The sequence below is a fragment of the Camelus ferus genome, chromosome 17, assembly GCF_009834535.1.
Source record: "Camelus ferus isolate YT-003-E chromosome 17, BCGSAC_Cfer_1.0, whole genome shotgun sequence".
In the NCBI taxonomy this organism is placed as follows: Eukaryota; Metazoa; Chordata; class Mammalia; order Artiodactyla; family Camelidae; genus Camelus; species Camelus ferus.
The window spans coordinates 20,205,905-20,233,012 of record NC_045712.1 but is presented as its reverse complement, the minus strand read 5'-3'; the positions used below and the strand labels follow the sequence as shown (position 1 = coordinate 20,233,012).

Here is a 27,108-nt window from a genome sequence, read left to right as displayed (position 1 = left end):
TACTAGACAGAAAAAGTGCCCTTATTTTTCTATTTGTTTTTAGACTTCTGCTGGCTCTTCTAGCATTGTGTCACAGTCTCCCAGGCAGGTGATGGTGGTCCAAGCTGATGGGCACTCACTATCTAGAGGTAGTCAGATTTTAGAGGTAAGTTCTAAGTGTCATTACTTTGAATATATAAGCCGTTTAGTACTTGGTCGTTATATGACTTATTTTCCTTGAAAGAGTGAATCTAAATATTCTTATTTTAAATTATCAGTTAATTTTTACTGAGTACATTATGCTCCTTAAATTTTAAAAAAAGTTATCAACTATTTTTTTTACACATGTAATCCTTCCTTCCTAGTAAACATTTACATTTTAACAAACGTATTTTGAAAATAATGCAGTAACCTAATTGTTAGATTTCTTAGAAAACCCCTGCATGTTAGATTGTTTGCTCGCAGTTTATTCTCCTCCATGTGGGACTGACTTGTCTACATTAAACAGTTTTATAGTCTGTTGATAATTTTACAGTAACAAAAGGAATGAAATCGGAATTCTGTTTTTCCACATTTCAGATACTACTAAAAACTACAAATAGAACTATTCATGAAGTTGGTGAAAATCAGTTGTTAGCTTATTTACTTTTCAATATTAGGATTAAAGAATAATGCTAAAAATATTAAGTATTCCAGTTATCAAAATGTCAGTTGAAATGTTAGTATATCATTTATTATTGCTTATTTTGCATGATTTTTTAGGTCATTTGTTACCTGGGAGTAATCCATACTATGGTTGTTAATGCAAATAAAGAATTAACCATTTGAGGTGATTTTTAGGGGTTTTTTTTAATGGGTTTTTTAAAAAAAATGATACCATGTATCTTTTTTTTTTATAATCTAGAAAACCAATAATGTCATTTATATTTTGGAGTCAGAGATGGGGGTTGGGAATGGGAGAAAGACTAGAAAGGAAAACAGACACTAAATCTAGGGCTGGACAGGCAAGTGTTAAAGAGTGCGATTATGTATCATTTTACAAATGTAGTTTTTATGTATTTGTGAATGAATATGGTAATATAATGGAGAGATGCTATTGAGAGGATTTGAACTAACCTTGTAATAAAAAAAAATCCCCTTCTTCAATACCTAAAAGCAGTTGATTTAAAAAATTCCAGCCATAGCCAGAACTGTTTATATTATTTGAATATTAAGTTGAGCTCTTCATGTGTTTGGGAGGAGAAATTTGGTTGCAGACAGACTCACCAAGGCCAGTTTCGTTAAAACATGAGGTAATACATATAAAGTTTATAGGACAGTGGCTGACATATATTACAGGTGTTTAGCGAAGGTTTGCCATAGTTATAATTTCTAAAGCACCGGTCCATTCTGAGCCCATAGAGTGTTAAGTGTCAATCCTCTCACCACCTTCCTTTCTTCTCTCCTTGATTCTCACTGACTCCCTCTCTCCCCCATTTGATTGGCTCTGTATTCTCACTCCTATATTGTTTTACACTCAGCAGCTTAAACTTCCTTTTTGTGTTTCTAAGAAATTTACTTAACAGCCTCAGGCTTTTTGAAAATACCTCACCTCCGTGAAAACTTGTTTTTCCCTAATGACTGCCCCTCCGTGGGAAGCCTCTTAAGTGAAGGGAGTATATTCTAGCGTACTCTCTTACATGTGGTAGAAAGTGAGTTTGTCATTCTGCTGGCTTCTTATTGCTACCACCAGACCATAATTGTGCAGTTGGCCAACAAAAAATTCCTCCAATTTTTTCCCCTCTTCCCCCCACCTTTTTTTTGTTTGTTTGTTTTATTTTGATGGTAAAATACACATAACATAAATTTTACTCTTTTAATCATTTAAGTGTGCAGGCCAGCGGCATTCGGTGTATCCACATAGTTCAACAGCCATCACAACTATCCATCTGCAGAATTTTTTCATCATTCCAAACTGAAACTGTACCCATTAAATAGTAACTCCCCATTTCTCCCTCCTCCCAGCCCCTGGCAACCACCATTCCACTTTCTGTCTATGATTTTGACTATTCTAGATATGTTTAAGTGTAATCACACTATATTTGTCCTTTTGTGTCTGACTTATTTCTCTCTTAACATAGTGTTTTCAGTATTTTTCCATATTGTAACATGTATCAGAATTTCATTCCTTTTTAAGGCTGAAATACTCCATTGTATGTATACTACTACTTCTTGTTTATCCATTCATTCAAATGTTGATAGACATTTGACTTGGTATTACCGCCTTTTGGCTATTGGGAATAATGCTATTATGAACCTTGGTGTACATATAATCTCTGAGTCTGTACTTTCGATTCCTGTGGGTATATGCCCTAACTGGTATTGCTGGATCATATAGTTAGGAGTACAGCAAGGATTTCTATAGATTTATATCACTAACAGCACAAGACTGAAAAAAAAAACACACATCACAATCTAGTAGAATAAAAATGGAATACTTAGAACCTTTATATTCTGTCTGTTGTCATGTTACTTTAGAATTCTGGAAATAGTGTTTGTGGTTTATGAAGCCCTTTCCACAGCAGAAATGGGTTGTGACTAAATTGTAACCTAGTCCCAGTCCATTGATGGCCTAGTTTCAGAAGAAGAAAATACTGCACCCTGACCAAAACGAGCCAGTCTCGCCCAAAGCTTCCCTTTGCCTCTCTCTACTGCGTAGTCTTGGAATCAGGGGGGAACCCTATCTCAGTCCTCCAAAATTGAGCTCTATGGAAAGAGTCCTCTTCCTTATTCAAAACTAGGTGGTTCTCTTTGCCTTATCAAACAGATTTAATAATTAAGTAAAATAAAGAAGTGGAATTATTTGAAGGCCTGTTAGGATCTAAAAAGTGTACTAGGTACTTCATATACCTGTGCATCCAGTTTTAGAATAAGAGGCAGAATTTACTAACAACTAAATAGGTGGAGGAGAGCACTGAGATAAGTTGTGTATCCTGATTACCTAGACCTATGTAAATCTCTCTTTGTTCCAAGAGGGGTAAACTGTGGGGGATGGAGGTGGGAAGGGGTAGCGGGGAAGGAAAATGGAGACTATGAAGATAACATTAGAAAGGGGTATATTCCTGCTGAGTACTCAGAGAAAGACCTCCCACAAGAAATATATCCTATTTTGTGAAGTAGGAAAGTTTTAAAGAACATGTTGGACTAGTTTTTACTCATTCTTATTCCATAAAGTTATGGCTTAAAGTGGTTCAGGAAATCCTTATACAAGAATAGGTCCAAAATAAGCAAGTAGAAGAAATTAAGGATACAGTAGCAGGAAAGAAAAAAGACTTGGTAATGAAATAAATTGAAATTACAGTGAAGGAGAGGAAGAAATCACTTTGGGGACACCCCCTGAATATAGGAAGAATTTTTAAAAAGATGAAAAGTCTGACATAGAAGGTATTACAAACAGCTTATAAAGATGCAACCTTGAATTACAGGTTTTTCCAAAGAAAGAAAACAGAAAATAGATAAGAAGTGCTAGTAACAGTTATCAAAGAATGAAGCTGTTTAGACCAGAAAGAACATTTAGCTAAATGAATTTTTAAAAAGGCTAATTTGAAGATAGATCCTAGTAAGTATTCAGATTTTAAGAACAAGTATGGACTTACAGAAGCTTTAAACTTAAAGACGCAAGGAACAAAAATCAAGTTAACCTTATATTTCTCCTCTAGATAATAGAGCAATACTTTCAAAGATTAAAGAAATACAGACAGGGACTAAAAAATTTAATGCCTAAAGATGTTCACATGTTAAGGGAACATGGAAGACATACTCAGTCCTGTAAGAATTTATAAAAATCTTCCTGATACTTTAAAGAAAAATTTTTGAAGATTACTTCTGGGTCAGGAAAGTGAATCAAAATTAAAACACAGTAGTAAGAGGGAAGCTATAGCTCAGTGATAGAGTGTGTGCTTAGCATGCATGAGGTCTGGGTTCAATCCCCAGTACCTCCAATAAATAAATAAATAAATCTAATTACCTCCTCACAAAAAAACAAAGACAAATAAAGAAGAGAAGAAAAAATTAAAACACAGTTAACAAGGAATTTGTGGTTTAAAAAAAAGGAATTTGTTGACAAAAAGTCTACAAGATTGTAAAACAAAAAGATAAGTTGCAGAGCAGTGCATATAGTATAACTGTATCTATGTTTAAACAAGTAACAAACTAAAAGACTTATTAGCATATATGAATAAGTAAATTTTATAAAGGAAAAAAAAGCAGATTGTTGGCATTGTCTATCTTTGGTGAAGAGTCTTGGAAGCAAAGGGGAGCCTTTGCAGTTTTGTTCATCATGCTTTTGTGTTGTTAGATCATTGTGCAAAATGTTGATTTGTTACGTGATCTCTGTAAAGACAGGGTTAATTATGATTTTGAAAATCAGGTAAAGGTTTAAGAATGTAGAAAACAAAGGTAACCACTAGTGTAATTATAAATAGAATCTCTACCATAACTTGTACAGGAAACAAAATACACTAGTCCCCCTATTTTCCATGGTTTTGCTCTCCATGGTTTCAGTTATGTGTGGTCAGCTGTGGTCTGAAAATATTAAATGGAAAATTCCAAAGGTAAATGATTCATAAGTTTTAAATTACTTGCTGTTCTTAGTAGCGTGATGAAATCTTGTGCTATCTCTAGCTGTCCTGCTCTGTCCCTCTTTGGATGTGGATCATCCCTCTGTTTAGTGTATCCATGCTGTAACGTTACCCACCCATTTGTTACTTTTTAGCCTTCTCACAGTTATCAGATTGACTGTTAGCAGTATTGCAATGCGTGTGTTCAAGTAACCCTAATTTTATTCAATAATGGCCCCAAAGCACAAGAGTAGTGATGCTGCCAATTCAGATATGCCGAAGAGAAGTTGTAAAGTGCTTTCTTTAAGTGAAAAGGTGAAAGTTTGCAACTTAATAAGGAAAGAAAAAAAATGGTGTGCTGAGATTGCTAAGATATATGATAAGAATGAATTTTCTGTCTGTGAAAATGTGGAGAAGGAAAAAGATTCATTCTAGTTTTGTTGTCACACCTCAAACTGTAAGTTAGGGCCACAATACATGATACGTGCTGAGTTAAGATGGAAACGGCATTAAATTTGTGGGTGGAAGACCAGAACAGGAAACATGTTCTGACTGACAGCAACATGTTGCACCAGAAAGCATTGAGCCTATAGAAAGACTTCTGCAAAGGATTGTCTAAAATGAGTGACACCAATAAGGGATAGTTACATCGATTAAGGAATAGGTTTGGACTGAAAAATATAGAAAATTACTGGAGAGGCTGTGTCTGCTGATAAAGAAGCCACTGCGACATTCGCTGAGACTACCGTAAGTAGTACAGCAAGAGAACAAAAATCAACTCTGAAAGGTCAGAAATCTTTTGTTGAAAAGCAGAGGTATAAAAACCCCAAAGACTTGCTGCTTTAGAGAGATATGCTTGAAATAAATACACATTATTAAAAGTAGTTTATTATAAGCCAATCAAAATGTAAAGGATAAAACAAGCAAAACTGATAGTAATTTTGGAAATATTACTTAAGGGGAGAAAGCTGTTGACATAGTAATTTATTTTGATAAAAGGCAGAGTCAATAAAGATGTAAAAAATGGTTTCTCTGATTCATAACACCAAAAATAAATAGAAGAAACTGAAGTACATTTTTACTAGGATATTATCAGAGGATTTGGACAATATAATTAAAGTAGCAGTAATTTTATTTTCTACAAATACAGTTCAGATTTTCAAATGTCAGTCAAAAGCACATTTACAGAATTTGCTATAGTGTTGTAATAAAAACAACTAAAAAGTCGAGCAGAAAATATTGACAGCAAAGAAGCTTAACAAACTGACAAAGAAATATTAAAATTCCATGATCTCAAGATACTGAACTCTGCTCTAAACTGCTGGTACCTCCTCCTAAGATCAGTCCCTAAGATACTGAAAAACTAAAGGAAGGGTTATTACTTTGGTTTGTAATTCAAATCTGTTCTCGCTCTCCTCTAAAATAATCCTGGGTAACCCTTGCTTAAATCTTACTAACTTGGGAGGAACTGGGAAAATCAACTGGAGACTATTCCACCACTCTCTGTTCCAATCTGACCTGACTGGTAAATTACAATTACAGTCTAAGGAGTGTTCCCTCAAAACAAAGCTCTGACCTAAAGAGTTGTTTTGAAGGATAAGAAGTGATTGTAATTTAATGCCTGAACTTCTACCCTAGAGCTAGTCTGCTCTCCATTTTCACTACCCACTGAGTTTATTGGCTATTCGTTGCTGGACAAGTTTGGCTGATGATGCCAGGGAAGAAATAAACTGCAAGGAACATAACCTCTTCAAAGTAAAAACAACATAAAGATTTCTGGTCAAGATGGCAGAGTAGTAAGACCATGAGCTCATCTGCTTGTGACTACAAGAAAACCACAACTGACTGCTAAACAACTATCGGGAAAAAAAGACTGGAACCTAGCAAAGAAGATCTTCAACTGGAAACATAAAGCGGGAACCACAGCTGGATGGTAGGAGGGATGTGTTAGTGATACAATCGGGCCCAATACCCTCTGGGTTGGCGACTCACAAGCTGAAGAATCATTAAGTTGCAGAGGCCCTCCAACAGGAGGGAGAGTTCAAGGCCCCCCATCAGGCTTCCCAGCTGGGGTTCCAGCATTGGGAGGAGGAGGAGATCCCAGGACATCTGGTTTTGAAGGCCACGGGGCTTAACTCCAGGGCTCCACAGGACTGGGGAAACAGAGACTTCATTCTCTTGGGAAGCATACACAGAATCTCGTGTGCACCAGGTCCAAGGGCAGAGGCGGTAATTTCATAGGAACCTGGGCCAGACCTGCCTGGTAGTTTTGGAGGGTCTCCTGAGGAGGTAGGGGAAATCTGCACTTCACCCAAGGGACATAAAGGCTGGTGGTGGGCATTCCAGGAGTGTTACGTACATGACCTTTCCTGGAGGCTGGTGTCTTGATCGAATCATTGGCACCAAGACCTAGCCCCACCCAACAGCCTGTAGGCTTTAGGGCTAGGAAGGAAGCCTTAGGCCAAACAACATACTGGGTGGGAACACAGCCTCACCCATCAGCAGACATCCTGAGCCACAAAGACCCTACCCACCAGAGGTCCAGAACCAAGCTTCATCCAGCAGTGGGCAGACATGGATGCCTCTTGCCACGGAACCTGCCTCTTGTTCAGCCTCATCCTCCAAGGGCAGATACCAGAAATAAGAAAACAATAATCCCAAAGTCTGTGGAAGGAATCCACAAACACAGACTCTGTGCTGGGACATGCTGGATCCTGGTCCTTGGGTGATGAGAGGAGGGTACTGCTGGGATACACAGGATGTCTCCCACAGAGGGCCAATTCTTCAAGGTTGAGAAATGTAACTAACCTACCTAAAAATACAAATAGAAAAGTAGACAATGTGAGGCAACAGAAGAGTATCTTCCAGGCCAAGGCACAAGATAAAATCCTAGAAGAAGAAATAAGTGATGAGGAGATAGGCAGTTTATCCTAGAAAGAGTTTGCAAAGTAATGATGGTGAAGATGTTCAGAGAACTGAAGAGGGGTATAAATGCCCAGAGTGACGTTTTTAGGAAAGAGTTGGGAAATACAAAGAATACCCAAACAGAGCTGAAGAATAAAATCATTGAAACGAGTAACACACTAGAAGAAACCAAGAATAGACTAAATGAGGCAGAAGAACGGATCAGTGAGCTAGAAGACAGATTAGTGGAAATCACTACTGCAGAACAGAAAAAAGAAAAAAGAATGGAAGGAAATAAGGATAGTTTCAGAGAACCCTTGGACAACATGAAGCACGCTAATACTCACATTATAGGGGTCCTAGAGAGAGAAGAGAGAAAGGACCTGAGAAAATTTTTGAAGAGATAATAATTGAAAATGTCCCCACCTTAGGAAAGGAAATGGTCACCCAAGTCCAGGAAGTGCAGAGATTTCCACATAGGATCAACCCAAAAAGGAGCACACCAAGGCATTAGTAGTCAAATTGACAAAAATTAAGGATAAGGAGAAAATATTAAAATCAGCAAGAGAAAAGCAACAAATAACATACAAGGGAACTCCCGTAAAGTTATCAGCTGATTTTTTGGCAGAAACTCTGTAGGCCAGAAGGGAGTGGCATGATATATTTAAAGTGATGAAAGGGGAATACATAACCAGCAATACTCTACCCAGCAAGGCTCTCATTCAGATTTGACGGAGAAATCGAAAACTTCACAGATAAAAGCTAGAAGAATTCAGCACCACCAAACCAGCTTTAGAATAAATGTTAAAGGAACATCTCTAGTCATCAAACCATAAGAAAAGAACAAAAAGAAAGAGAAAAAAAAAAAAAGATCTACGAAAGATTGCTTTGGCAGTTCAGGGTCTTATGGTTCCATATAAATTTTAGAATTGTTCTGGTTCTGTGAAAAATGTCTTCAGTATTTTTACAGGGGTTGAATTGGATCTGTGGATTACTTTGGGTAGTATGGCCATTTTGATAATGCTGATTCTTCCAATCCAAGAGCACAAGATATCTTTCCATTTCTTTGTATCATCAATTTCCTCCATCAATGTTTTACAGTTTTCAGAGTATAGGTAACCTTGGTTAAGTTTATTTCTAGGTATTCTGTTGTTTTTGATGCAATGGAGATGTTTATGCCAGTTATAAAATTTTGGTTTTTGAAGTGAAAAAGAAAAGTGAATAAAGAACTACAAATGGCAAAATACCTTTTTTATGAGTGAGTTGTGTTCTATTGCATGTACATGCTACATCTTCTTCATCCATTAATCTATTGATGTGCACTTGAGATGCTTCTGTGTCTTGGCAATTATAAATAATATTGCTGTTAATAGATAGGTGTATGTATCTTTTTGAATTAACGTTTTTGTTTTTCTCGGATATATGCCCAGGGCTGGAATTGCTGGGCCATGTAGTGGTTCTATTTTCAGGTTTTTAAGAAACCTCCATGTTGTTTTCCATAGTAGCTGCACCAATTTACATTCCCACAACAGTGTTTGAGGGTTCCCTTTTCTCCACATCCTTGCCAACATCTGTTATTTGTGTTCTTTCTGATGATAGCCATTCTAACAGGTGTGAGATAATGTCTCATTGTGATTTTGATTTGTATTTCCCTGATATTCATAGTGTTGAGCAGCTTTTCATGTTCCTGTTAGCATCTGCATTTCCTCTTTTGGAAAAGTGTTCAGTTCTTCTGCCCATATTTTAAATGGATTAGTTGGTTGGTTGCTTTTTTATTGAAGTATGGTTGATTTAAAATGTTATATTAGTTTCTGGTATACAGCATGGATGGACTTGGAGGGCATTATACTAAGTGAAATAAGTCAGAGAAAGACAAATACCATAAGATATCACTTACCTGTGGAATCTAAAAAATAGAACAAGCTAGTGAATATAGCAGAAAAGAAACAGACTCACAGATGTAGAGAAGGAACTAGTGGTTACCAGTGGGGAGAGGGAAGGGGGAGGGGCAAGGTAGAGCAGGAGGATTAAGAGGTACAAACTATCAGGTATAAAATAAGCTAAAAGGATGTATTGTACAACATGAGGAATATAGCCAGTATTTTCTAATAACTATAAATGGAGTATAACCTTTAAAAACTGTGAATCACTATATTGTATACTTGTAACATATTGTACATCAACTATACTTCAATTTAAAAAATATGATAATGTAATATACAAAAAAAAGAGGGTATCAGACTCCAACAGAAACAAAAATATTAGGATAGACAAATCAATAAATTTAGTCTGATCAACATAATGAAAGAATTAAGGGAAAGTATTAGCAATGAGAAAAGGAAGTAAAACCAAGCAGAAAGTTTACGTATGAAACATACAGTAGTTAAACTAGAAAATACAATAGATGAGAAATAGTAGATGTGATACAGGTAGGGAATGAATAAATACAGGCATACCTTGTTTTATTGGGCTTTGCTTTGTTGCACTTCATAGATACTGTATGTTTTACAAATTGAAGGTCTGTGGCAACCTGTGTCAAGCAAGACTGTCAGCAACATTTTCCCCACAGCATTTGCTCACTTTGTGTCTCTGTCACATTTTGCTAATTCACGTGATATTTCAAACTTTTTTATTATTGCATCTTTATGGTGATCTGTGGTAAGTGATCTCTGATGGTACTGTTGCAAAGAGATTACAGCTCATTGAAGGCTCAGATGATTAGCATTTTTTAGCAGTAAACTTTTAAATTAAGGGATATACATTGTGGGTTTTTTTGGACATAGTGCTATATGTACTTAATAGACTACAATATTGTGTAAACATAACTTTTATATGCACTGAGAAATGCCCCAAATTTGTATGACTCGCTTTATCGTGGTGTTCAATTTAACCAAGCCTGCAGTATCTCCAAGGTATGCCTGTAATTGGAAAACTGCATTTTAGAAAATATCCTAAAAGGAAAAAGAGAGGACAAATGGGGGAAATTTTTAAGGCAATATGAGAATTAAAAAAAAGAAATGCTGATATTCAAATAGTAGGCAGAGAGAAAATATTTGGAAAAGTAATCGAGATCAATTTCCCAGAATGATAAGACTGACCTCAGATTTAAAGGGCCATAGAGCACGAAAAAAGAAAACCACATGTGCACATACCAAACTGAAATGCCTGCAGAAAGAAAGAACAGGCTATATGTGAAAGAATGTATGAGTTTGACATAATTTTCTTTTTTGACATTTTTAGAAGCAACACTGGGTACAGGTAACTGTGGAATCATATTTTCAAAGTATTGTTGGAAAAGAACTGAAAACTTAGAATTTAATATCCAGCCAAACTGTCATTCAAATAAGAGTAATTAATAAAACATCCTCAGGCATTCAAGTCTTCTGAAGATTTTTATAAAAAGGCCCATATTGAAAAGTTTTGAATGAAGCATTTAAACAAAAGGTAAATTGAGGGATGCTGCAAGAGATTTGTGATTTCATACCTTGGTGGAGCTAAGGGTTATCTTTACAACTTGGTAAAACTAAAAGGAACTATGTCCTTAATAACTAAGTTAATGTAAATATTGATGGGTTGGCAGAGGATGGCAAGATCAAGGGTTGTGAGAGCATACTAACATTCTTACTATAAGATGACATCTATAGATAACAGAATTTTTATTTTATTTTATATTTTTAAAATTTTTAATAGACTTTATTCTTTTAGAGCAGTTTCAGGTTCACAACAGAATTGGACAGAAAATACAGAGTTCACAGATAGCCCTCCCCACCCACACATACATACTCCCCTAGCCTCAATATCCCTCATCAGTGTGGCATATTTGGTACAATCGATGAACCAATATGGGCACATTATTTTCAACCAAAGTCCGTAGTTTACATTAGGGTTCACTCTTGATGTTGTACATTCTATGGGCTTTGACAAATGCATAATGACTTGTAGCCACCACTATAGTATCATACAGAATAATTTCATTGCCCTAAAATCTTTTGTGCTGCATCTGTTCATTCCTCCCTCCCTACCTCCCTCCCTCTCCCCAAACTCCTGGAAACCATGACCTTTTTATTGTTTCTGTAGCTTTGCCTTTTCCAAAATATCATTTGTTTGGAATTGTACAGTTTGTAGCCTTTTCAGACTGGCTTCTTTCATCTAGTAATGTATTTTAAGTTTCTTCTCTGTCTTTCATGGCTTGATAGATTTTTTTTTACTGCACATTTATTTTTAAATTTACATATATGTACTGCTCATTGTTTCTAAGAACTTTTAGAGCTTTAGCTTTTTAAACTTACACAGTTATCAAGGAATAAAGCCAACCACAAAATAAGAATTAACTCAAAAAGATACATACACCCTGCTATTAACAGCAACATTAATTAGAATTGCCAAGATATGGAAGCATCCTAAGTGCACATCAATAGTTGAATAGATAATGGAGATGCAGCATATATATATGTAATGGAATGCAACTCACCCATAAAAAAGAAGGATATTTTTGCCATTTGTGGCCCTTCATTCACTTTTTTTTTCACTTCAAAAACCAGAATTTTATAACTGGCAGAGACATTTCCATTACATCAAAAACAACAAAATACCTAGAAATAAACTTAACCAAGGAGGTTACCTATACTCTGAAAACTGTAAAAAAAAAAAAAAATCTAATTATTAAAAAAATTTTTTTTTTATTTTGGGGGAGATAACTAGCTTTTTATTTATTTATTTTTTAATGGAGGTGCTGGGGATTGAACCCAGGACCTTGTACATGCTAGGCACACACTTTACCACTGAGCTATACCCTCTCCTATAGATGTCAGAATTTTAAAGAGAAGCTTAAAAATAAAACTGGGATAAACCAAAATGTAAAATTATGACAATTATAGGACCAAATACATAATCTAAGAGAACTAAAACTCACTAATTAAATACTGACAGATTGGAATAAAGAAGTCTAGATATTTTCTAGGATACAGAACTCCCAAAGCATAAGAACATGGCAAGATTAAAAGTAATACTTTCTTTTTGTATATGCCACATTATTTTTTATTGAGTTATAGTCAGTTTACAATGTTGTGTCAGTTTCTGGTGAACAGCACAATTTTTCAGTCATACATGAATATACGTATATTCATTTTCATGTTCTTTTTCACCGTGAGCTGCTACAAGATCTTGAATATATTTCCCTTTTTATATGGTATAAACTTGTTTATCTATTCTATATATACCTGTCAGTATCTACAAATCTCGAACTCCAAGTCTATCCCTTCCCACCCTGCTCCCCCATGGCAACCACAAGTTTGCATTCTATGTCTGTGAATCTGTTTCTGTTTTATATTTAAGTTTGTCTTTTTTTTTAGGTTCCACATAGGAGATATATCGTATGATATTTTTCTTCCTCTTCCTGACTTACTTCACTTAGAATGACATTCTCCAGGGACATCCATGTTGCTGTAGATGGCATTATGTTCTCATTTTTTATGGCTGGATAGTATTCCATTGTGTACATATACCACAACTTCTTTATCCAATCATCTGTTGATGGACGTTTAGGTTGTTTCCATGTCTTGGCTATTGTAAATAGTGCTGCTATGAACATTGGGGTGCAGGTGTCTTTTTGAATCAGGGTTCCTCCTGGATATATGCCAAGGAGTGGGATTGCTGGGTTATATAGTAAGTCTATTTTTAGTCTTTTGAGGAATCTCCATACTGTTTTCCACAATGGCTCTACCAAGCTGCATTCCTACCAACAGTGTAGGAGGGTTCCCTTTTCTCCACAGCCTCTCCAGCATTTGTCATTTGTGGACTTTTGAATGATGGCCATTCTGACTGGTGTAAGGTGATACCTCATTGTAGTTTTGATTTGCATTTCTCTGATAGTGATATTGAGCATTTTTTCATGTACCTATTGGTCATTTGTATGTCTTCATTGGAGAATTGCTTGTTTAGGTCTTCTGCCCATTTTTGGGTTGGGTTGGTTGTTTTTTTTTCTTAAGTCATATGAAGTGTTTATATATTCTGGAGATCATGGCTTTGTCAGTTTCATCTTTTGCAAATATTTTCTCCTATTCTGTAGGTTGTCATTTTGTTTTGCTTTTGGTTTCCTTTGCTGTTCAAAAGCTTGTAAGTTTAATAGGTCCCATTTGTTTATTTTTGCTTTTATTTCTGTTGCTTGGGTACTGCCCTAAGAGAACATTACTGAGATGTATGTGAGATAGTGTTTTGCCTATGTTTTCTTCTAGGAAGTTTATGTGTCTTGTCTTATGTTTAAGTCTTTAATCCATTTTGTGTTTGTTTTTGTGTATGGTGTGAGGGAGTTAATCTAACTTCATTGATTTACATGCTGCTGTCTAGGTTTCCCAACACCATTTGCTGACTGTCTTTATACCATTGTATGTTCTTGCCTCCTTTGTCAAAGATTAAATAACCAAAAGTTTGTGGGTCTTTGATCTATGTGTCTGTCTTTATACCAATACCATGCTGTTTTGATTACTGTAGCTCTGTATTATTGTCTGAAGTCTGGGAGGATTATTCCTCCAGCCTCATTATTTTTCTTCAGTAATGCTTTGGCAATTCTGGGTCTTTTGTGATTCATAGAAATTTTAGGATATGTGCTGCTGAAGCGAGCACAATTCCATATAAATTTTATTATGATTTGTTCTAGTTCTGTGAATTATGTCCTGGGTAATTTGATAGGGATTGCATTAAATCTGTAGATTGCCTTGGGCAGTATGACCATTTTAACAATATTGATTCTTGCAATCCAGGAACATGGGATATCTTTCCATTTTTTTAAAGTCTTCTTTAATTTCCTTAATCAATGTTTTGTAGTTCTCCATGTATAAGTCTTTCACCTCCTTGGTTAGATTTATTCCTAGGTATTTAATATGTATTTTTTAATGCTAATCAAAATAAATACATAATATAAGACAAAAAGCATTATTGGGGATGTTGAAGGTTTAAGTCTTAATAGAATATTCTGTGTCAAGAATGTATAGCAGTTTTTAACACCCATGCACCTAATAGAATATGTGAACCAAACACTGGTAAACCAACATAAATGAAGCTGTAAATATATGAGTGGAGTAACTGTTAAAACTGCAGAGAGATTATAAATTCTCCATTTAAAGGGAAATATCAACATAGAAATCAACAAGACAGCAAGTTGGCCCTAATTAACGTTTATCAGGTTCTGTGGCCAACAATTAGAAAATATTTTTCTCAGGCACACATGAATGTTTACAAAAAGTGATACTGCATTAGGCCATGAAGAAAGACTTAGTTAAATTTTAAATAGCTGTTACACAATGATCTCCAACTACAAAGCAAGTAACTTAGAAGTTTCTAACAAAAAGATTTTTTTAACTACTGCATTGGAAATTAAAAATTACACTACTAAATAATTTGAGAATTAAGGAAAATTGATAATGTAAATCATAAATACCTGGAATAGAGTGATAATGAATATATACATAAAAACATGAGGTAGAGTAGGAGTCAAGGAAAAGTGTATCAGAAAAAAACATCAAAATTGATGTCCTAAGTGCCCATTCTAAGTTAGTAAAAGAACAACCTAAATCAGGAGAAATATATCATGACAATAGGGGCACCAATTATTAGTGGGAATGTCAGTTGGTACAGCCACTATGGAAGATAGTATGGAGGTTCCTCAAAAAGTTAAAAATAGAACTGCTGTACAGTCCAGTAATTCTAGTTCTGGGTATTTTTCCAAAGAAAACAAAAACAATAATTCAGAAAGATAACATGCAGTCATGTATTCACTGCAGCATTATTTAGAATAGCCAAGATGTGGAAGCAACTGAAGTGTCTATCAATAGATGATAAATGGATAAAGATGTCGTATATGCATACAGTGGAACTCTGCCATAAAAACAAATGGAATTTGCAATTTGTGATGACATGGATGGACATAGAAGGTATTATGCAAAGTGAAATAAGTCAGAGGAAGACAAATACTATATGATTTTACTTATGTGTAGAAATCTAGAAAACAAATGAGTAAAACGTATAAAAACGAGTAGACTCAGATTCAGAGAACAGCAGGTGGTTATCAGAGGGGAGGAAGTTGGGGACATAACTGAAATAGGTGAGGGAGATTAAGAGGCATGAACTTCCAGTTACAAAAGAAATGAGTCCTGGAGGTAAAATGTACAGCTTGGGGAATATAGTCAAAAATAACTTAAATGGTGACAGATGTGATCATTTTGTAATGTGTAGACATATTGAATCACAATGTTGTGCACCTTAAACTAAACAGTGTTGTAGGTCAATTGTACTTCAATTTAAAAAAAAAGAAAAAGGAAATAAGGGCACCAATCAGTGAAATATATAACAAGTGAAAATGACATTGCAGGAAGAGAGTCATTAGTAAGTGAATCATTAGTAAGTGAATACCTTATGCCAATAATTGTGAAAATTTAGATGAAGTGGGTAAATTACTGGAAAAATTATAACTTATAGGAGCTGATTTGAAAGAAAAAAGCTTGATAATTCTGTAAATGTTAAAGTAATTGTAGACCTGGGTGAAAAAAACTTTCCCACAAGGGAAACAAAATGCCCATGTAGTTTTACTAACAATTTCTACCAAACTTGAAAGGAGTAAATCCCAAATTTATTCAGATTTCCAGGAAGTAGAAATAGGGAATGGCTCCCATTTCATTCTACAAAACCATTATAAGCTTGATATTAAAGCCAGAAAAATAACATAACAAAAAAAGGAAAATTAGGTTAATTTTATTCTTGGATATACACACAAAAATCCTAAAAAAAAAATTAAAAGTTTTATAATGTATAAAGAAGTAGTATATCATGACTAAAATAGGTTCATGATCGGTAGTTAAGGAAATTTTTAAACATCCACAAGTATAATGTATCATTTTAACACACACACACAAATCTCAATAGATGCAGGAAGAGCATTTGGTAAAATTCAACACCAGTTCCTTAAGGAAGACATCTCGCAGGTAGACTAGAAGGAATTTCCAGTTGAGTATTAAAAACAAACAAAAACCTGTAGGAAATACCATGCTAAATTGGAAATTTTAGAAGTATTCCATTTAAAATTAGAAATGAGATAAGATGCCCACATTATTATTACTGTTATTACTGGTCCTAGCCTATATAGCAGGAAGAGAAGAAATTAAAAGTCATACACAAAAATAAACTCAAAATGGCATGAAGACTTAAGACACTATAAACCTCCTGGAAGAAAACATGGGCAAAACATTTTCTGACATAAATCTTAGCAGTGTTCTCCTAGGGCAATCTACCCAGGCAGTAGAAATAAAAGCAAATTTAAACAAATGAATCTTAATTAAACATAAGCTTTTCCACAACAAAGGAAACTATAAACAAAACTAAAAGACAAGCTACAGAATGGGAGAAAATATTTGCAGATGATATGACTGACAGGGGCTTAATTTTCAGAATATACAAACAGCTCATACAACTTAATGACAGAAACACAACCCAGTCCAAAAATGGGCAGAAGACTTAAGCAGTTCTCTAGTGAAGACATACAAATGGCCAATAGGTTCATGAAAAAATGCTCAATATCACTAATTATCAGAGAAATGCAAATCAAAACTACAATGAGATATCACCTTATACCAGTCAGAATGGCCATCATTAAAAAGTCTACAAAGAATAAATGCTGGAGAGGTTGTGGAAAAAAGGTAACTCTTCTACACTGGTGGTGGGACTCCAGTTTGGTGCAGCCATTATGGAAAACAGTATGGAGAGTCCTTAAAAACTAAAAACAGATTTACCATATGATCCAGCAATCCCAGTCCTGGGCATATATCCAAAGGGAACTCTAATTCAAAAAAGATACATGCACCCCAATGTCCATAGCAGCACTATTTATAATAGCCAAGACATGGAAACAACCTAAATGTCCATTGTCAGATGACTGGATAAAGTCATCTGACACACACACACACACACACACATATACATATACATACACACATACATACAATGGAATACTCAGCCATAAAAGAGAATAAAATAATGCCATTTGTATCAACATGAATGGATCTCGAGAATGTCATTCTAAATGAAGTAAGCCAGAAAGAGAAAGAAAAATACCATATGATGTTGTTTATGTGTGGAATCTTAAAAAAAAAAAACACGAATGAACTTATTTACAAAACAGAAGCAGACTCACAGACATAGAAAACAAACTTATGGTTACCCAGGGGTAAAGGAAGTGGGAAGGAATAAGCTGGGAGTTTGATATTTGTGGATACTAACCTATATATAAAATAATAAGTTTCTACTGTACAGCATAGGGAACTATATTCAGTATCTTGTAACCTATAATGAAAAGTATTTGAAAAGGAATATATGTATGACTGAAACATATAACTTAAGAATAGTTTCATAAAGGGTGTTTAGAAAAGGAGTTTTTATGTAGAGAGAGGAAAATCAAAGGTCAATAATGTGAGGAAGTTAAAGTGAAAAAGTGAGTGAGCGTAAGGGAAGAGGTTTTAACAGAGGTTTGATCATTGTCAGAACACATTTGTTACACAGTGTGTCTTGCGTTTTACAAATACCTGCCTTACTCAGTTTCAGCTAAATAGCTCAGTAATCAAAAGGGGGATTCCATTCTACCTACCACCTCTCCCACCTCCCAAATCCTTATACGCTCATTCCTCTCACTAAATGCATGTTGGGGAAAACTTGTAAAATAGAAAGTAATAATTTAAACAGTTTTCTACGCAGTTGGAGAAGCAAAATGAATTACTCAGGTGGCAAGTGAGTAAGTGGTGATGGCTTTGTAAGACATCCTTGAGTAAGAAGTTGAAGACAGAATTGGAAGAACTGATTATTAAGTTTTCCATAGGGTTGTAAATATAAGACATGTACATAAAATATTTTATGAGGATTTTAGGAATGTTCAAGGGTAATTTTGACTAATGTCTTATCCTTTAATAATTTGCAACGCTACCAAAATTTGAAACCAGATCTGATTACATCAGATTTACAGATTATGGAATTCTAAGGTGATTGAGTGCCATGTTGAGAATTTCTTATGAGGAGTTCAAAGGACCTATTTAGTTTTTTGTTTGTTTTTTCCATTTTGACCTCTAAAATAACATTTCTAAAACTAGAAAAACTGTTAAATCACTTACCTGAAGATAATGCTTCTTTTGAAGTGGCTCTTTTAGGCTTAAATAAATAGGATGTCTTTTATCTGTTTAAAATATATAGGAGCGCTTGAGATACTAAGAGTTTTCCTTTTTGTATGAGTATTTCCTTTGATCAAAGTAGTTGGTCATAAACTGTGAGCTTTGCCAATGTTTTTGATAAAAACAAGGTCAGAAAGTAACCTTGTGGAGTGTATTGCTATTGTATTCTGTCAAACTATTTTTTAAATTATGTCTTGGAATTATATAACAAAATGTTTTGTTACTTAGCTGTTGCATTTCAATTTGAATAGAATGTATTCTTTCCTTTTTGTTAGAACATACTAAACTCTTAGAAGTTAAAGCAACAATAAATTTTTATGCTACCTTTTATATTTTTGGGTTTTTTCTTAGAATTGAAGGACTTAATCTAGACACAGAATATTTTTCTTACTGAAATGTTATAGATCATGATAGGGCTGTAATAGCAGAAATGGGGAAAAAGAAGGGTATCCAAAAAAGACATTATGATTGAATGGAGAAAGCCTCTGGCTCTATTACATCCTCCTGGCTCTTGGTCCAAAAACAATATTTGTTATATTCTGAAGCCAAGTGTAAAACCATATTTATCTATTTTAAATTATCAGTATTCCTTTCAAAGTAAATGAGACTATATTAGGATAGAATTTTGAAAATCTTATAATTGTTTTATAGAAAGAATTTTCATTTTTCATTAGAAAATTTCCTTTCCTTTACACTTAGTTATCTTACTATATCCTTCTGCTAGTATATGTTATAGATAAGATTCTGAAAATCAGAATATATCTACTTAATTCTTTTTTAAGCTTTTTTTATTGAGTTATAGTCATTTTACAATGTTGTGTCAAATTCCAGCGTAGAGCACAATTTTTCAGTTACACATGAACATACATATATTCATTGTCACATTTTTTTTCTCCATGAGCTACCACAAGATCTTGTATATGTTTCCCTGTGCTATACAGTATAATCTTGTTTTACTTAATTCTTACATACTCAAATTTTTGTTTAAAATTGCATCTCTTAGAGATAAATGCCTTACCACTTAAATCTATGTAAATTCTTTAGATTTGTAAATTTGTAAAGATTATTAAATATAAAGTGGTTAGAAAAGAGAACTAAACTTTAGGTGTTGTTGATGACTGTTGTTTAGGAAGCAGTACTGATGGAGCACTCTTTCAGTGCTATGAAGCAAGAACAGCAGAGAAAATGGATTGAAGAACTGAACAAGCAAATAGAAGATGACCAGCAAAAAAAAATGGAAGAAAAAATTATATCTTCAAAGGTAATTTATGAAGTTTTATGGATGTAAAAGGAAAAAGTAATTTCAGAGTCTTTGATCATAAACTTGAATTATCCTGAAGCTATTTGACAAGACTGTATTATTCAAATTATTCCACATTTGCTTTTGTGAACCTTTCATTGAATGAATTTAGTAAGTGTGGTTTTGTGTGGCTTCTTTTAACTAACTTTTTAGAAATTTCCTAATTCTTTGAATTTCTCATATTCTCCAAGCTTAGTTATCGAAATGTATAGGGAATCAATAGAGATCACAGTTTTGTTAATTTTTATGATGCTTATTCTGCTGTATGGTGACTTTTAGAAATCATGTCATTTGGGATTTTAAATGTAAGAACAACTGCAAAAATTCTTAGCAGTTCTTATTTGTTGTGATTAGGGTGAGGAACATGACAGATGGGCAATGCATTTTGATTCATTAAAGAGCTATCCTGGTTCTCAGTCTCAGCTGTCTTCTCGGTCAACACACAAACAACCAGAGTACTTCTGTATCTCTCCGGACACTCAGGAGTTGGCTGATATAAGCAGTCTTTGTACACCTACAACTGGAAGCCAGGTTGAACCTTCAGAGGAGGAACACATAGCAAAACCTGTTACAGATACGGCTGTGACAAACAGTCAAAAAACAAAGTAAGTTCATTCTTAAGTATGATGTTTAAAAAAGTCTGTGTGCTTTATAAGGACTGTTGTTATGTTTATAATATATCTTATTTTTCCTTCAAAGTCGAAATGATTAGTAGATAGATCCTGAACAAAAATGACTTAGCACCTTGTTAAACCCACCTTTTGGGGGTTTTAAACAGCTAATATATTTGTCTTGCCAGCTTTCTACGTTCTATGACTGCTCTTTTGGACCCAGCTCAGATTGAGGAACGAGACAGGCGGCGACAAAAACAGTTAGAACATCAGGTATTGCATTATAAAATGTTGTTTTTTGCCTTAAAAAGTAATAGTCATGGCCTAGATACCTAAGTAAATGGAAATTAAAATTACAGTATAAAATTACAGTATAAGCACAGGTCTTGTGCAGTCCTGTGATGAATCTTATCCCTACTCTATCTGGCATTATATTATACTTGTTCTGAGAACCAGACAGTATCACATACTATAGCCACCTTCCAAGAGACAAGGTCTTTAATACATAGGTTGTGTGTCTGAAGTGACACTAAATCTTAAGTTAGTATTGAATTTTTTTTTCTAATACTCTTGAATTCTCTTCAGGATGAGAATTAGTTCGTTGAAAGGGAACTATATAAGGTATTGAAGTTGAATTATGATTAAGAAGTCTAGCAGATAATATAAGAAAGGAAACTAAGATTAAAATTCTCTCCTAATTTTAGTCGAATGCTCAAGGGACTTAAATATCTAATAATTCTCTAAAACCTCTACTATATGAAGAATTGGGTTAGTTAATATTGTTACTTTTTAATCAGTTAAGTGAACAGACCTTTATAGAGCATCTGCTGTTTTTACTAGGTACTGTGGCACTGAATTCTTCAGTTGTTTTTCTGTTAGTTCTTTTAACAGCCCTCCTGAGGTTAAAGAAAAGGTGTATAGAACTTGACAGGTGGGAGATGGGAAAAATACATTGGAAATTTGACATTTTAATTTTACTTGTATGTGTATTTCTATATTATGATAAGCATTTTTGAAACACCAAGCAAATGCTCCATGGATTCTTTCTGTGATGATGATGATTTATGTGGTTATTTATGACTAGAAAGCCATCACTGCTCAGGTAGAAGAGAAGCGCAGGAAGAAACAGCTTGAAGAAGAGCAAAGAAAGAAGGAGGATCAAGAGGAGGAGCGTCGCTTAGCAAGGGAACGAGAAGAGATGCAGAAACAGTATGAAGAAGATATACTTAAGCAAAAACAAAAGGAAGTAGGTATTTATATTCTAACTAATATTTTAGAGTAGAAATGGGTATGTTTTTAAAGAAAAACCCCAGAACATTTGCATATATTTTGAAATTGTGAAGCTATATGCAGAAACATTAAAGGTCTGCATAAACAAGGCTATCAAAGTAAGGGAGAAGCTGGAGAGGTTTCATCATTTCAAGTGATTAGTTCACAAATGCTGTACAGCTTGGGTTTTTTTTCTCTGTGCTAAGTAGGAGGTCAAGAGTTACTACAGCATAAAACGTAAGTTACCCATATGCTTAATTTTTAAATGCTTTCTAAGCAGTGAGTATTAATACATATATAGATCTGTTAGGAGAAATATTGGCCTTTCTGTCTATTTCCAGTTGTGAACAGGAGCATATACTTGCAGAGTGATTTGGCTAGGATTGATGATACAGTTTGTTGCCATGTTAGAGTGTTCCTTTAAGGGTCTATTAAAAAGAGTAGATACTCGTTGGCTTGGAGAACCCCTATATTAAGTGGCACAGGCTGTGTAGGTATGGTGATGTCAAGTGCCATATTTGAGCGGACCTGGCAAAGAGCAAGTTACACAGTGATTGCCAAAGATTCGTGTGGTTTACAGAGTAGACCATACAGTACTTCCCTTGGAGCTGGGAGGTGGGGCCTGGAGCCTGCCTTTTCTTGCCTTTTTCCACTTTCAGCCTTTGCTTCAAAATTAGCTGATGAAGATACAAATGGTTTAGGTTCTGATTTCATTATGTTGAATAGACTGAGCCAGCTACACCTATGAAATAACTGTATACCTGAAAAAAAAATCAAAGCATTATTCGCTTGAATTGAAAAAAACATGGCCATAAATAATTGAGTTTTACCTCTTAATTCTTTTTTATCATAGAGAATTCTGGTGGAATTGACCATTGTTTTAGAAACTTTTAGTATAAACTTGAATGGGTAAAAGAGTTCTTATATTTGTGGTCTAATATCATAGAAAAAGATACTAAAATGTAAGCTCCAAAAGGGAAGGAACCTTGTTTTGTTAAGTGCTCTACTCTCATTATCTTGAATAGTGCCTAGCACATAGTAGGAGCTTAGGAAACACCTGCTGAGAGAGAATAATCAAGTCTGTATATATTTGATAGTTGTGTTTAATGACTTTGTGCACTTCAATATTATTAGGAAATCATGACTCTCAAGACAAACGAACTGTTCCAGATGATGCAGAGAGCGCAGGAGCTGGCACAGAGACTGAAACAAGAACAGAGAATTCGAGAATTGGCTCAGAAGGGACATGACACTTCTAGATTAATTAAAAATCTTGGCGGTAAACATTTAACTAAAATTTTATTTAATTGCCTATTTTTAATACATTTAAACACCTGTTAACTAAGTTTTTTTAAGGGAATTTCAGACCTTGAATTAATTTAACTTTATAATGCTTGTGTTATTTGGGAAATTGCCTTGAGTGTAAATAGTTTTACACTTTTCAATATCTTTTTACACAGATTTTCTTATATTTTCCTCATAATTGGTAAAATGTATACTTTTGTACCCATTTTTACAGAGATATCTATTAGGTGATCTCCCTAAATTCAGTAAGGGATAAGAATGCAGGTGACATTTTATAATAAACTTTAGACTAGTCCTAGCTTTTTATTGCAGTGTTTACACTGACTAAACTTAAAGTCTTTTGCATATTTAGTTGCTGCTATGTCATTTTTATCAGATATTTATTTCTCTTGTCAGTTGATACAATACATATGGAGTATAATGCATCTGGCAACATTTCAAATTCAAGACATGGCTTGGATGAAGTCAGCAGTGAAATAAATACATGGATCAACTCTACAGCCTCTCCCAGGAAGGATACTGGTGTGCAAACAGGTATTGGTTTAGAAATTGTGATTTGGCTTAAAATTTACTTAAGATTAAAGTCACAATTAGAATTAAATTCAATTAATTTAAAGTTTGAAAATTAAAGGAATTTGAGGTTTTCAGTAAGAGTTAGAAAATAATGGTATCTCAGTTTTAATTTCTCTATAATAGCTTTATGAGATATAATTTACATAGTATAAAATTAACCCTTTTACAGGGACCAATTCAATGTTTTTTTTAAACAGCACAATTCAGTTTTTGTATCCAGAGTTGTGTAACCATCACCACAATGAATTTTTGAACATTTTTATCACTCCAAAAAGTAACCCTGTACCCATCAGTAGTCACTCTCCATTTCCTTCTTTGCTTTATTCTTAGGCAACCACCAATCTATTTTCTGTCTGTCTAGAATTGCCTATTCTGTACATTTCATATAATTGGAATCATATCATATGTGGTCTTTTCTGTCTGGATTCTTCACCTAGCATAATGTTTTAAAGTTTATCCATGTTGTAGCATGTAACAGTAAGTACTTTACTCCTTCCTATCACTGAAAAATATTCCATTTTATGGATATGACACCACATTTTGTTTATTCCTTATCAGTTGAGGACATTGGGTTATTTCTACCTTTTGACATATTAAAAATATGCTGCTATGAACATTCAGGTACAAATGTTTGTGTAGACATAAATTTTCAGGTCTCTTGGGACCCGAGAAAAGAGAAGAGTAGCATTGTTAAGTCATATAGTAATTGTATGTTTATAATTGTGAGGAACTACTAAACTGTTTTCCAGAGCAGCTGTTAACATTTTATATTCCCACCAGCAGTGTCTGAAGGTTCCAATTTCTCTACATCCTTGCCCACACTTAACTATTCTTGTGTTTGTAGAATGGCTCTCTCATTGTGGTTTTGATTTGCATTTCCCCAATGACTACTGATGTCGCGCACCTTTTCATGTGCTTGGTTTAAATTTTTACATAGGAAGTTAAGTAATATCCATGTTGTGTATCATTATCATAGGCCTCCATGCTTACTATGAGTCCTTTCAGCCCACCATATATCTGTTCAGAAAATATTTTTTCTTTTTTTTAAATAACTTCCAAGAAATCTTTTAATCTTTTCACTTTTTTTGTAAAATTGAGATATAATTAACACAAGATTAGTTTCAAGTGTACAATATAATGATTTGATATGTGCATATATTGCAAAATAATCACCTTAAGTCTAATTAACATTTGTTACCATACACAGTTAGTTTTGTTTTTTTTCCTTGTGATGAGAACTTTGAAGATTTACTCTCTCAGCAACTTTCAGACATACAATATATTATTAACTATAGCCAACATGCTGTACATTACATCCCAGAACTTGTTTATTTTATATAACTGGAAGTCTATACCTTTTGATCTTCTGTATCATTTTGCTCACCTCCCAACCACCCACTCTGTCCCTGTGTCTACAAGCTTTTTTTCCCCAGATGCTACATATACCTGAGGATCATATGGCATTTGTATCTTTTTCTGACTTATTTTATGTAGCATAATGCCCTTAAGGTCAATTCATTTTGTTGGAAATGACAAGATTTCTTTTTTTTATGGCTAATATTCCATTGTATATATATGCATAGAGTATATTTTCTTTATCCATTCATCTGTCAGTAGACACTTAGGTTGCTTCCACTTCTTGGCTATTGTAAATAATACTGCAGTGAACAGAGGAATGCATGTATCTCTTTAAGTTAGTGTTTTCATTTTCTTCAGATAAATACCCAGAAATGGAATTGCTAAATCATGTGGTTCTGTTTTTTATTTTTGAGGAACCTCTGTACTGTTTTCCATAGTGACTGCATCAATTTATATTCTCACCAGCAATCAATACACAAGGGTTCCCTTTTCTCCACATTTACACTGGGACTTGTTATTTCTTATCTTTTTGATAATAGCCATTCTGACAGGTGTGAGATGATGTTTCATTGTGGTTTTGGTTTGTATTTACCTGATCATTAGAGATGTTGAGCATCTTTTCATATCTCTGTTGCCCATCTGTATGTCTGGAAAAATGTCTATTAAAATCTGCCCAATTTTTAATTGGATTCTTTTTTGCTATTGTGTTGTATGAGTTCTTAATACAAGATACATGATTTGCAAATATTTTCTCCCCTTCAACCTTTTCATTTTGTTGTTGGTTTCCTTTTTTGCACAGGAGCTTTTTAGTTTGGTGAAGTCTCAGTTGTTTGTTTTTGCTGCCTTTGCTTTTCATGTCAAATCCAAAAAATCGCCAAGGCCAGTGTCACAGAGCCTACTGCCTATGTTTTCCCCTAGGAATTTTATAGTTTTAAGTCATACATTTGTCTTTAATTTGCTTAAAATTTTTGTGTGTGGTGTAAGATAGTGATCCAGTTTCATTCTTTTGCTTGTGGCTGTCCATTTTTCCCAATGCCATTTATTGAAGAAACTGTCCTTTGTCCATTGTATATTCTTGACTCTTTTGTTGAAAAATAATTGTCCATATATTCATGGGTTTATCTCTGGGCTCTCTGTTCTGTTTCATTGATCTATGTTTTACATAGATACATGTAAAATACATCTGTTTTCATGCCAGTAATACACTGTTTTGATTATTATAGCTTTGTAATATAGTTTGAAATCAGGGAACATGATGACTTCAGCTTTGTTCTTCTTTCTCAAGATGCTGTTAGCTATTTAGGGTATTTTGTGGTTCCATATAAATTTTAGGATTGTCTCTTCTGTTTCTGTGAAAAATGGCATTGGAATTTTGATAGGGATTATATTGAATCTGTAGATTGCTTTGAGTGGCATGGTCATTATAACAATATTCTTTCAATCCTGGAGCATGGAACATCTTTCTATTTACTTGTGTCATCTTCAGTTTCTTTCATTAATGTCTTACAGTTTTCAGTGTACAGGTCTTTCTCTTCCATGGATAAATTTAATCCTTTATTCTTTTTTATGCAATTATAAATGAAATGGGATTGTTTTGTTAATTTATCTTTCTGACAGTTCGTTATTATATAGAAATGCAGCACATTTTTGTATATTGGTTTTGTATCCTCCAATTTTACTAAATTCATTTATTCTAATAGGATTTTTTTTTTTTTTTTTTGGTAGAGACTTTAGGGTTTTCTTCTGTATATAATTGCTCTGACTAGGACGTTTGAATACTATATTAAATAAAAGTGGTGAGAGTGGACATCCTTGTCTTGTTCATGGTCTTAGAAAAAGTTTTCAGCTTTTCACCATTGAGTATGATGTTAGCTATGGGTTTTTCATATATGGCCTTTATGTTACATTCCCTCTGTACCCATTTTGTTGAGAGTTTTTATCATAAAGCAATGTTGAATTTTGTCAAATGCTTTTTCTGCATCTGCTGAGATGATTAAAGAATCTTT

At 34.2% G+C, this 27,108-nt stretch overlaps 1 protein-coding gene across 2 annotated transcripts in view; it reads left to right on the top strand.

Moving 5' to 3' along the window:
- The window catches only part of CCDC66 (coiled-coil domain containing 66), a 101,901-nt gene that overhangs the window by 12,990 nt on the left and 61,803 nt on the right, over positions 1–27,108 (top strand). For both annotated transcript variants that reach the window (XM_032458249.1, XM_006184839.3), the window contains exons 8-14: positions 44–145; positions 19,815–19,946; positions 20,340–20,590; positions 20,785–20,869; positions 21,681–21,842; positions 23,000–23,144; positions 23,567–23,704. In XM_032458249.1, coding sequence (XP_032314140.1) covers positions 44–145; positions 19,815–19,946; positions 20,340–20,590; positions 20,785–20,869; positions 21,681–21,842; positions 23,000–23,144; positions 23,567–23,704 — 1,015 coding nt within the window. The remainder of the gene's footprint in view (positions 1–43; positions 146–19,814; positions 19,947–20,339; positions 20,591–20,784; positions 20,870–21,680; positions 21,843–22,999; positions 23,145–23,566; positions 23,705–27,108) is intronic.